We start from the raw sequence: 12,846 nt of genomic DNA, 5'->3' as shown, positions 1-12,846 counted from the left end.
TATCACATCTCTTTAATCTTTCTCTATGTGGAAAATTCTATTCATAATCAATAGTTGTATAGTGCGAATTCTAGCCCATTTTTAGCGGGAAATTTTGAATTATGGTAGATTATATATTAAGACGGAGTTTGGGTGGGTGGGCGGGGCATCTCTTTAGTTTTTCTCTATGTGGAAAATTCTATTCATAGCCAGTAGTTGTATGTTTAGAACATAATTAAACAAGTATTGAGAAAGTGTTTGTTATTAAACTTTCCATCCCCTCTTATTGATGAGTATTGGATCTACTCTTGCTATTTCGTAATTCGTATTGTTTTCTTCTGGTCACCATGGTAATACTATGGATTTTTCCAAACAGTTTGCAGCAATTTATTTGTGAATTTATTATTTACATTTTTTTTGCCAAATTCATGGCCCCTTTTTTCATCTACACTTTGCTAACTTAACAAAATCATTCAAGATGATGGAAGGACGTATGTTTGTGGCAATAATTCCACCCTGTCTAACAATCCGTTTCAGTGAATAATCTGGGGCAGGAGGAGTACATTTGGGCAATGCGGGAAAACACTGCCCTTAATAATGAATCAGACGAACAGTTTACTAAATCTCGCCTGCCTGCTCTTGGAGCAAGAAAATCTAGATACATGGTGGAAATATTGCAGCGTAATGATGATCAGACTAAATTAATGGCTTCTCTAGTCCCGGACGAAGTGATATATAACGTAGACGACTACAGCCACAGAGAGTACGACGCTTGTTTTCTTTTCGGTGACGTTTCCGGTAGGGATTCGTTCTTGGTTTGCACCTTTCGATCATTGTCTGCGCAGGTTTTACAGAACTATGTGAAAAATACAGCCAGACCGGAATTTCGGGACCGTCGAGACTGACTCAAGTCTTAAACAAATATCTAGGCTCTATGGTTCAGGAGGTTTTATCCCACAATGGTGACATTTTGAAGTTTTCTGGTGACGCGTTTCTCTCTATCTTCAAATGTTCCGAAACTGAAAGCATGCGAGACGCTGTTCATGAAGCGGTTGACTGCGCTCTAGTCATTCAGAAGTCATATGGTTCTTACATCACGGATGTCGGAGTGAAGATACGAGGTAATGTAGCTGGAGAAATACGCAAAACTAGTATGCTGACACAAATTTTTAAAAAGTGAAATTGGCGATTTCTGCGGGTCCGGTGACTTTCGCCCTCATCGGAACAAAGACTACGTCCCATTACGTCGTGGTAGGAAACCCCATTTGGGACGTCAAAGCAGCCGAGCATATAAGCAGCCCCGGAGACATCATAGTGGCACAAGCGGGTTGGCACTACATCAACCCCACCGAATATCTTTTCACTGACATGCCTGACGGTATCCATGTTAAGATCACTGGTATTGGAGCTAACTGGCGTAGTGTCCAGAAAAATGTGCGCCACCAACATTTAGATGCAAGTAGAGATGACATGAGTTCGTCGACTGGTTCTTCAGAGACTGACGATTTGAATGAACCAGAAGGGGTACCACCAATGGATGAGTTTTCCTGTAGGTCACTCATACTTCCAAACTAAATTCAGTACTGATTCTCGTTTTAGTACGACCGGCGGTGAATTTGGCTGTTCGCCTTGAAATTAAAGAACCTTTAAGACGGTTTATCATAGCGCCAGTGATGAAAAGTATAGACATGGATGAACCGTTCGAGTACTTGACAGAAATGAGACTGGTTACCATCGTGTTCATTAATGTAATTTCAATCAAACTTCAGAACGAAGCAACGGTGGTATTGGCGGACCAGACTTACAAGGCTGTGTGCAGGTTAGTGTCCGAACCGTTTCAACACGTTTTTACTTTTTGGAAATGTTTGTAGCGTGGTGGACAAAATGAACGGCTGCGTGAACAAGGTTTCCCTTTTCGACAAGGACTTAATGTTCGTTGTTATTTTTGGTCTGCGTGGACTTAAACACGAGTTAGAGTGTCAAGTGGCCTTAAGATGCGCTAGGGAATGTCATACCGCTATAAGCCAGCTACCAAACGTGTTGTCGACTTCTATTGGAGTTACCACCGGTAATAATCATAATTCTGATTGATCGTTTGAAGAAACGAGTTAAAATTAGAGACCGATGTTTGTTATCAAAAGATGGCTTCAGACAAATGTGGGCAATTTCGTTACTTTATAAAATTCAATAATGGTGTGACCCAAATGTATGGTCCGACTTTTTTCCTTAAACTGAAATTAGACTATACAGACACAATTAAGATTTTTAAAACGATATTCTATTTCTGCATTTTCCCATTTTTGCAAGTTTTGCATTTTTATCAACTCTCTGATGGAATTCTTTCTTTTGATTGTCGGTAAACTGAATTTAGTTAACACGTAAATGAACGATTTAAATTACGGTTGCCTCAAGAAGCACAAATATAGAAAGATCAAGACCAGTTTTTTCACTGTCAAACACGACATTATTTTTAGGTAAAACTTATTGTGGTGTATTCGGTCACACTCTTCGTCGAGAGTACACAGTAATCAGCCTCATAGTTAACAAAGCAGCTCGACTGATGGTATCTTACCAAGGCAAAGTTACTTGTGACAAAGAAACCTTCCTGCACAGTAAACTAGAAGCAAGACATTTCATTCTACAAGAATATAAGCCACTGAAAGGAATTTCCCACCCTGGACCAGTTTACGAGTTTAGAGAAATCGACATGTAAAATCCTTGTTAACAGCGATACATCTGAATTAGTGACTAACCTTTTGACAGAGCACATGACCAAGTTCAAAGAATAAACACCTCTCCCCTACTGGGAAGAAACGAAAAACTAAAAGTGTATCACCGTATACTGGAAGCATTTCGAACGGCAAAACCTGACGAAGAACAGCGATACAAAATGTTTTTGATTAAAGGTGAAGCTCGACAAGGAAAAACGCGCGTTTTAGATGAGATTGTCTATACAACCCCGGAAGACATTCCAGTGAACAGATTCAAGTTGACAAAAGCAGACCAGAAGGTTGTAAAAAAAGAGTCTTTCTGTTAACCAAACTGATCACTTTGTAGAAACCCTATCAGGCAATCAAACTGATATTCACCCTTGCAATACCACTACGTCCAGAACTAACAACAACACAAAAAGAAGAAAAATTGTGTAAAGTCTTAAAGAAAACTGAAATTTTCGAAGTGATATGCGTTCTAAATGACATATTTGGTGTCAACTTTAAAAAAACCGAGCTGTATTTGTCGTTAAAACCACACGAACAACGCCTGATTTTGCGCAAAATGATCAAACTTCTAGCTCACGTTGTACGTTTCGTTGTTTGAGAACAACAGTGATTGGTTCTTGACTTTTTTTAGAGTTTTGTGAAAGCGTGGGTGCTGGCAATTGACGACTGTGAATTTATCGACAACCAGTCGTGGGAAGTGTTTAATGTTTTGTTTGAGACGAGAAAGCTTTTCATCGTTGCTACAATATCGCGAGAAAAGCTTAATAAATCTCCTGTTTCTCGGCAAGTTCTTAGTGACACGCGCGTTAAAATGTTGGAACTGCAGCCCATCCCACGGTTGTACTTGGGAGCGCTGGCTTGCCAAATTTTGGACGTGTATGCTATATCTCCAGAGTTAGAGAAGTATTGGGTCGTTATTTCGCGAAAGGTGGGCTAACCGAAAGTTTCAGTGCTGTGCAAACTAAAAGTAATGGCAATCCTGGGTGGGTGGAGAGTTTTTTGATCAGTCTAATTCAAGATAACGCTTTATACATTTTAAAAGCCACGTTGAGACAAATACACGATCTAGGGTTAGTGTGTCCTCCGCTGTATATGATGGCAAGGTGATGAGAATAAGTTGGAAGTACCGGTTTGTTAATGTGGTATTACAGATTGGACAGGGAAGAGACACTTAAATGGCAAAACATAATGGAGGAAAGTAGAGCGGCTGGAGAAACCGACAACTGGCAAAGATACATCGACAGTTGCCGAGTACTTGTATTAAATCTTTAGAATTATTTTAGTTACACTTGTTTTAACAGGATAGTTTTCTAAATGTCACCATAAGAGAACAAATGGAAGCCATTTCTAAAGGAGGTAAAGTGCCGATTTGTGTGATTGGTCCAAATTTTTCTGCCAGCGCTAAAGACATGGAACTATCGGTAGAGGCCATGATACTCAAGACATTTGATTCTCTCAATTTCTACGAACAGTTGATGGTTAAATGTAGCGCAACTTTGGGCTATCAATTTTTTCGACAGATGTTAATGTATGTCACGTCTTCAACTAACCGCAGAAAGTTCGCCGCTGGTAATTTTTTTTTTTGTACAAGCAAAGATGTGATTTGTAATTGCAGCCGTTGGAAAACTCTTCCAAATAAAAGTTTTAACTTGTGCGGCGGGGGATTTTCTAGAAGATGGTACATTCGTGTTCAGAGAAAAACTACTGAATCCTATGGAAAAAAAGGAACTGACTTGTCAGTGCAGGGGTATACGTGTTGATGGTGAATTGTCGGTAAAGTTCTGAACCAATTTTATATACAGGTCATGTTTCAGATGCATGCCAGGGTCTTCCTAGATACGCTTCATGTGGCTATATGCAATTTAGATCGTCTTTATTTCGCGACATTACCTACAATCTTTTGACTGATAATCAAAAGAAGGAATTCCATCAAAGAGCCATCAAATACCTGCAACGAGAGACGCGTAAATGTAAAGCTTGCGGTAAAGGCTTCTTTGAGAACATTCTAGGTGACAAACAAGATCAGGTTAAGGGAGCATCCAAAGTAAATACTTAGTAATACGGTTTTTCGTTAGGAATTCCTATTGGTTAGAAATAAAACTCGAAATGTCGTGCCGACTTACAAATTTGATACAAGATTGAGCGATAAAGAGGAGTCATTAAATGGGTCAATACATTCCGGCAGCTTGATAATGCCTCACTCGAGTAGTATTTCTAGCGGTAGCAGCTTGAAAGTTAAGAAGTTACAGGATTATAAACGGCCTAGGCAGTTTTTAAAAATGAACCTGCAAGGCTAGTATTAATAGTTACCAGAAGTCATAATACTGATTAAGAATTTTAGTTAAAAAATCTCACGAATCCTTTTTCGGGGTTTCGATGATCCACAAACTTAAAAACAGTTATTCTTTGACAAGGGCTTTTTCGCAAGAAGACTTCAGTAACTGTGACTGTAATCTCATTCTAAGCACAGTCTATGGTCAGCTCATCGAGCACTGCAAGGGTGCAGGGGATCTAAACATGCTCATCCAGGCAATGTTGGCTTATGCGTACGTCTGCATCGCCTTGTCTAACATTCCACTCGCGATGACCACATTAGACGAATCATTGGACGCTCTGAGACTCAAATGCCTCGAAAAGAGTGAAAATATGTGGAAGTTTACCTTACTTCGTGCGAAAATTTTTATCTTGATCGGGTACGCGCGGATGGAAATGGGTCACTTAGATAAAGCCCATGACAACCTCCACATGGCTTTAAATGAATACGGAATCAGATTTCCTACAGGACTGAAGCGACGGATGAAAGCTTGCGTTTTCCAATTTCGACAGTATTTAGGTTTCTATGTTTGTCCGAACTTGATGCTCAGAAATTTAGACCACTGGGAAACGGTGTACTCCAATAATCTCTCTGAATGTTTATCACATCTGTGCACTCTGTACATGGTTGGTTAGTCAAATTTGGAAATTCAGTTTTTAACCGTTTTTGTAGATAAGGAAAGAGTGGGAAAATGCAGAACTGGCCGCTATTTGGAGTTTATCCAAATGTTTACAGTCTTTCAGTGACTTTAAAGTAATGTGTGTAGCTTGTTCGAATATGATTTTCATAGCACAGCACTACGAAAGATGGAGACTGTGTATAGCGCTAGAAATTTATTCATCACGATTGTGCCATATAAAAAAGGATGAAAACATGCTAGCTAAAGATCTTGAATGTATTGCGAAATTGTACAGTGTCATCTTCGTTTCACGGTAATAACTAATTTTTTTTAACAAAATTTACAACATATTCCATCAAGGATAAGCCAGACACACTTTGAAAAGGCTATACAAATGGGTTACATCGTTTTAAGACTGAGTAATGCAATTCGCGCCCCTAAGGTTGTTCTTCCTTTGTTGCCCCATTTGGTTTATGCACTTTTGATAGGAAAACTTTTCGGTAGTGCCTCGAACATTATGTCGGAGATGAATGAACTCTCTGAAGAAGATCCTGATATTCTTAGTAAGTTAAAACCTTGTCGAAATAAAATTAAGTAACTAAAAACATTACAGCAAAAATGTGGTACTACGCTGAAGCTCTGGGCTTGCTGATAGAAACCGGACACACTGTTGTTTCGTACAACACGTGCGAAAACTTCTATAAAATAGAAGGCGGTTCTTGGATCACCAGGTTGCATCCTGACGCTGGAAGACGATTTTGTAGTGTTATGTGGTTATGGTGCATACGAAACGAGCACTGGGAAGCCGCCTTACTCTGGGCTAACGTAATGGATGATTTTTTTGACGTCACTCACAACGACTCTTTGGCAAATAAACGTTCGGCATTGTATGTGTTAGAAGGGTTACTTTTGCACATGGTGTCAAAAATGGATAAACGCAATATGCCGGCTGTTCAAAACATCGAAAAAGAAATTAATACTTTAATTAAATCTCTAGAAAAAGCGTCAAAGTCGAGCAAAATTATTCTGCCCAGGTAGAAATGATCCTTGATAGAAGATGCGTACAAGAAAATTGCTTGTTTCAGGTTGTATCATCTAAAGGCGTATTACAGATACATTCAACACAGTGACATAAGTGTACTTGAGTTGCTAAACAAAGCAAATCATTATGCGAAACAACAAGGGAACTTGTTGGAACTGGATTGGATCGAGCACTCGACCAAAGTATTCCACTTTTTTTCTGTAAGACAACATAACTTAAAAACGTATTCTAAAGGCCTGGAATAACGACCTACTGCTCGCCGAGGTAAATTTCTGGAAGGAACATTCTGAATTTGACAACGCGATTGATTTCGGTGATCTTGATATGAGTGAAAAAATCGGATTTTTCACTTTACCCACTCCAGAATACCTGTGAAATAAAAGTAAATTGTATTAGTTCGGGAATCTGTTTGTTTATTATTCGTTTTCAGTGATCGCAGTCCTGTCCCATCTGTAAAGAAAATTCACTTGACATTGTCACATTGTACATGTATATGCATATTTTATTAAATTTTTTAGGATTAAATCATTTGTATTTTTTTCCATCATTGGTGCTATGTTATTTGCCTCTCTTGGAAAAACTATAACATGTCTAATCGGAAGTAAAGTCCTAGATAAAACCATGGCCGACTAGTATAAAGATTATGGCCTGTCCAAGAGGTACGATACGTGTTGCCATCTATTAATAATTACACTTAATAATTTAGCAAAATTTTAATTTGACTTGACATTATGGGACTTCAAAACGTGTAATGGTGGTTTGTTTCGGTATGAATGCCTTTGTGCCTTTCAAAAAGTGTTAATAATTCTTTTGTCGTTTTTGAATTATTAAAGATGGCAGCACGTATGGTACCTTTGGCATTCCTTTGGACAGGCCATAATCTTTATACTAGTCGGTCATGATAAAACTTACCTACAAAAAAACGTCATTTCAATGTAGTAAAAATTTAGGTTAACACCATAGTGTCACATATACAAGTGAATGTTCAAATTCAAATCCACATTATATCTGTCACTTGTGTTATTTTGTTTTGACACACAAGTTATAAGAAGAATCAAAATTTTCATGAAATTTCATTGAGCTGTCAGAAAAGTTGCCTAAAAATTAAGTAAAAATTGTGGAACGCAGCTTTTCATGAGATAAGTCGAAAAACATAGCGTGTTGACGATGTCAGATGAAGATCTTATACTGTTCCTTTTCAAAGTCAAGTTTTTAAAAAATTCTAAATTATATTTTGATAATTTCTGAAAAATAATGGAAATTTTCGAAGAAATTTTGGAGCTCGACAGCTGTGAAAACTCCTTTTAGACAATAAAGATAAAATCACATATTGAAAAACTGAGCTTTTGGAAAAAGTGACTAAGCTCCACCAAAAATTCCGGAATATAGTTAGATCTTGATAAGTTAATTCAAAAGCATATCTTGTTAATAGTCCTCGACAAAGATTATAGAGGTATTCATTTTCAAAATAAAATTGTTAATCATTTATAACAATTATCATATACGAGCCCTAACAACTAAATATTGGGACACAGACAATTTCTCAAAAAAATCCGGTACATATTTTTGAAATCATTCAATTCGTTTGGACTAAATGCAAATTTTGCATGGACATCTATTTTGGCAGAGAGTGAGGTATTTTGCAAATTAATAAATTTTCTTAGAGCGCAAAAATTGTCACCTAAATAAAAAATGTGCCATTTTTGCTGACATTTAAATGTTGGGACACCCGAGAAAATTTGCTAAGTATACCATCGAAATACAAACGTAGTAGCTGGTAAATGCTGCCATTATTATAGGGATCGTAGCATTTCATACTAGTGTTGGTTTCACTTAGAAGAAAATAGTTAGTGGTGCGCTAGTTTTAGTAAAATTTCTGAAAATAATAATTTCGCAGTACTGCATGGGAAAATCGATAAGAAAAAGTGAAGATTTGTTCTAAATAGTTTAGTCGTCGATGGTAAACATCGTAAAATATTACGCAGACAGAGGTACCATAGGAATAAAAGGTAAAATTCCCGGTAGGCCACCACTTGTGAAGCCGCGTGATCAACGACAACTGATGAAAATTTATAAAAGTGGACGACGGAGTACTTCAAGAGAAATTACTACTTGCTGGAATAGCGATAACCAAATAAATGTTTCAAGACAATATTGTCGCGAATGGATACACAAATCAGGCCTTGGTTTTTACATTGTAAATCTTAAATAAAGCTATCTTTGATTGATTTTATTATTTATTTATATTATGTTAGGCTAAAGTAAAACCACAATTAAAAACTGCCCATAAGAAAAATTGGTTAATATGACCAAAATAAAATTTGGAGATAAGTAATATATAACGCTGAGTCCAAATTTGATGTATGGGTGAGATAATAGTCGAAAAAGAGTTATTGAAATAAAAAAGGAATTTTAATATGGATTATCTTAAACAATCAGTCAAGTTTGCAAGCGGAAAAATGGTTTGGGGGTGCATGTCTATTAACGGAATTTAAAGACCAGTTAACAATGTTCATGGAAGGGAAATTACAAATTCAAACAAATGTCAAGAGACTTTGTAAAAAAATATTAACAACTATTGCAGCAGTCTATCTTGTTGATATTTATATGTTTCAACAGGATGATGCTTCAAGTTACACACCTACAACACTTATTACAAAGAATAATAATATAAATATTTGCCCTGACCATCGAATAGCCCAGATCCTAATCTAATAGAGACGGTATGGCGTGAAATAAAAAAATATTTAGGAAATCATCAATGACAAGCGATTGTCAATCTTCAACAGGAAATTTAGCGAGTGTAGGATACGGTAACAAATCCTGTGTATTGCAGAAAATTAGTTGAAAGTATGATGGCAAGAATTCCTGCAGTTATTAAGGCAAAAGGTGATATGACCAGTTACTGAATTTGCTGTGTCCCAATATTTATGTGTCACCAAATGTTACGTTGTTTTAGAGTTTTATGTCACTGTTTGAGTTAGAAATCAGTTTTTGTTGTGCTGTAAACATTAACACTTTTGCAAAACGAACTAATTTTAAAATTTTAATTATCTAAAATAAATTACATTTTTGTTAAAAAGTTTGGGATTTTTTTATAAAAATTTTTTGTTGTCCCAATATTTAGTTGTTAGGGCTCGTACTATTTTGACGATTCTAGAAAAAGGGTAGAAAACTAATAATAATTTCCCACAAAATTTTTATATAGAGCTATTTTGGCGAAACTGTTAAAACTGCTATATCACAATCGAAAAACGGTAGGAATTTCCGAAGAAACGAAGCCGCAAATGGTTTCTGGGTATCGTAATTTAAAAAAAAAATGTCAAAAGTGTAAAAACAATTTTATCTTATCAAATACTAGCCCCGCCCACCCGCCCTCTATTTTCTTAGAGGGTATGTTGTCTGCCAAAATCAGTCTTATCTTAACAAATACTAGCCCCGCCCACCCACCCTTTGTTTTCTTGGAAGGTATGTCATTGCCTAAATCACTCTTATCTTATCAAATACTAGCCCCGCCCACCCGCCCTCTATTTTCTTAGAGGATATGTTGTCTGCCAAAATCAGTCTTGTCTTATCAAATACTAGCCCCGCCCACCCACCCTTTGTTTTATTGGAAGGTATGTCATTTGCCTAAATCACTTATCTTATCAAATACTAGCCCCACCCACCCTCCCCCTATATTCTTGGAAGGTTTGTCATTTGCCAAAATCAGTCTTATCGTAGCAAGTACAAGCCCCGTCCACCCGCTGACTTGCTAAGATAAGACTGATTTTGGCAAATCACATACCTTCCAAGAAAACAGAGGGTGGGTGGGCGGGGCTAGAATAGACTAATTTAAGTAAAAAGATAAGACTAATTTTGGCAAATGGCAAGCCTTCCAAGAAAATAGAGAACGGGTGGGGGCGGGGCTAGTAGCTGGTAAGATAAGACTGATTTAGGCAAATGACATATCCTCTAATAAACTGGAGGGTGGGTGGGCGGGGCTAGTATTTGGTAAGATAAGACTGATTTTGGTACTTTTGACATTTTCGACAATTTTTCAACAATTTGCGAAAATTGATTGAAGACATTTTCTTGTTCGTTATCTAATCTAGAAGTCATTTTCGGTTTCGCTTCTTCGGAAATTTCTACCGTTTTTCCCACACCGCTAATTGAAATATAGCAGTTTTTATAGTTTCGTTAAAGTAGCTCGGTATAAAAATTTTGCACGTAGATAAAAAAGGAAATTAGTATTACTCGAAGGACGAAGAAGGACGAAAAGGACGAATAAGGACGAAGAAGGACGAAAAAGGACAAATAGGACGAAAGGGACGAAAAGGACGAAAAACTACGAAAAGGACGAAAAAGGACGAAAATGACGAGAAGGACGAAAAGGACGAAAAAGGACGAAAAGGACGAAAAGGACGAACAAGGATGACAAGGACGAAAAAAACGAAAAGGACGACAAAAGACGAAAAGGACGACAAAAGACGAAAAGGACGAAGAAGAAAGTAAAGGACGAAAAGGACGAAGAAGGACGTAAAAGATGAAAAGGACGAAGAAGGTCGAAGAAGGACGAAAAGGATGTAAAAGGAAGGAAAGGACTGAAAGGATGGGAAGGACGAAAACGAAAAAAACTACGAAAAGAACGAAAAAGAACGAACAGAACGAAAAACAACGAAAAGGACGAGAAAAGACGAAAAGGACGAAAAAGGATGAGAAGGACGAAAAAGGACGAAAATGACGAAAAAGGACGAGAAGGACGAAAAGGACGAGAAGGATGAAAAGGACGAGAAATGCTGATAATTAAAAAAAAAATAAAAAATTTTAAAGTAAAAATAAAATCAATCACTGAAAACGAGACAGGGTAGGTGGGCGGAGCTAATTAATTATATTCTTCTGTCGACTGAGAGTGGAAACTAATAATAGAATCTAGGATCTGAAAATAGTGAAAAAACAAAACGCTAATCGTAACTTTTTTGTTATATTATTTGGTATAAAATTTATTTCTAATTTCATGCACATGACCTGACTTGACCTAACGTGATCAGACCTGTCCTGACTTTTCTATTTTCCCAAATTAACAAATTCTAAACGTTTCTGTGAATATACATACATATAAAAACTTTATATAAAACCAAAAATTGTCTTTTTTATCTACAAAAATTTTAACCGAACTATTTTGACGAAACTGTAAAAATTACTATATATCAGTCGGCGATGTTGGAAAAACGGTAGAAATTACCGAAGAAACAAAGCCGAAAATGACTTCTGTATATCGAAATTTAGAAGAAAATGTAACTAATTTTTATTAAATAGTTGAAAACTGGTAGAAAATATCAAAAGTGCCAAAATCAGTCGTATTTTATAGGGCCGAAATCGAGAATACATAATGGCAGAGGGAGACCGAGATAAGTTAAGTATGACTGAAAGGCAGACTTACACAGAGACAGCATACAGATTTTTCTATCTTCTTCTCGGTCTCAGCAAATTTTTGTAAGTTCGAATTTCTTCAAAATTCAGCCAAAATAGTAAAAAAAAAACTTGGTACGGAAACGGACAGTGTCCCACTACAACTCGGAATTTGAATTAAAATCACTTCCTGCGCTACTGTTTTTATAGGGATTTTTACCCATTTATCTTGTCTCCCGTGACGTTAGTAAGCCATAATTCTTTTTAATTTATGTATTACACGGAACTCAACTTTAGGTCTTATTTCGCTGTTTTATAGGGTTTAATTTTGTTTGACTAGGGTTCGTTCCTGCCGGATTTATGCGACTACTCTGTCATAAGCTGTCGGTTTTTTCAACTTGCATCATGGTTCCCATGTCGTCATCGTTGCGTCAGCCTGCTGCATCTGTTCGTAAAGGTGGTGTTTTTTTGATCTATTTTTTATGCGTCTGCGTTTCGCCTGCTGCTATTTTAGTTTGGGTACGAATTTGAATGAAAATAATTGCGATTAGCGATTTTTATGGAGTGTAAGGTTCTGCACATGTTGTTCGCAATGTCTGACAAGCGCAATGATATTTGCAATTTGCGAATATGCGAATTTTGTTCTTACGTTCGGGGATTAGTGGTCGAGTTTGATTCTCTGTTTGAATGGTACTATATGCAGATTAGAACATGCGTGTTAGGTTATTAAGATTTGCAAATTTTCGAATTTTGTTGTTATGTTCTGGGGATTTGTTATTAA

At 36.9% G+C, this 12,846-nt stretch overlaps 1 protein-coding gene across 1 annotated transcript; it reads left to right on the top strand.

Annotated features, from left to right (window-relative positions):
* The first annotated feature begins 351 nt into the window (after nucleotides 1–351).
* On the top strand, nucleotides 352–7,199 carry LOC135124309 (adenylate cyclase type 10-like). Its single transcript, XM_064049279.1, has 23 exons — nucleotides 352–470; nucleotides 517–777; nucleotides 825–1,100; nucleotides 1,157–1,528; nucleotides 1,579–1,798; nucleotides 1,851–2,047; nucleotides 2,454–2,688; nucleotides 2,743–2,989; nucleotides 3,037–3,279; nucleotides 3,331–3,602; nucleotides 3,650–3,802; nucleotides 3,851–3,950; nucleotides 4,001–4,268; nucleotides 4,315–4,461; nucleotides 4,514–4,725; nucleotides 4,775–4,991; nucleotides 5,041–5,639; nucleotides 5,686–5,945; nucleotides 5,993–6,195; nucleotides 6,246–6,666; nucleotides 6,718–6,856; nucleotides 6,909–7,056; nucleotides 7,105–7,199. The coding sequence occupies exons 1-22, from the start codon at nucleotides 458–460 to the stop codon at nucleotides 7,047–7,049; spliced, it is 5,196 nt and encodes a 1,731-aa protein (XP_063905349.1). The 5' UTR covers nucleotides 352–457; the 3' UTR covers nucleotides 7,050–7,056; nucleotides 7,105–7,199.
* Nucleotides 7,200–12,846: the final 5,647 nt, after the last annotated feature.

Source organism: Zophobas morio, unplaced genomic scaffold (assembly GCF_036711695.1).
Source record: "Zophobas morio isolate AGI-343-1 ecotype UQ-CSIRO unplaced genomic scaffold, CSIRO_AGI_Zmor_V1 ptg000007l, whole genome shotgun sequence".
NCBI classification, from domain to species: Eukaryota; Metazoa; Arthropoda; class Insecta; order Coleoptera; family Tenebrionidae; genus Zophobas; species Zophobas morio.
Note: the sequence above shows the minus strand (reverse complement) of the source record. Positions and strands in the feature narration are given on the sequence as shown.

Excerpts from the sequence above, each read along its gene's own strand:
- LOC135124309 (XM_064049279.1), top strand. Across the intron at positions 3,603-3,649 it reads ATATCTCCAGAGTTAGAGAA|TGCTGTGCAAACTAAAAGTA; the intron begins GTATTGGGTCGT and ends CGAAAGTTTCAG. Across the intron at positions 4,726-4,774 it reads TAGGTGACAAACAAGATCAG|GAATTCCTATTGGTTAGAAA; the intron begins GTTAAGGGAGCA and ends GTTTTTCGTTAG.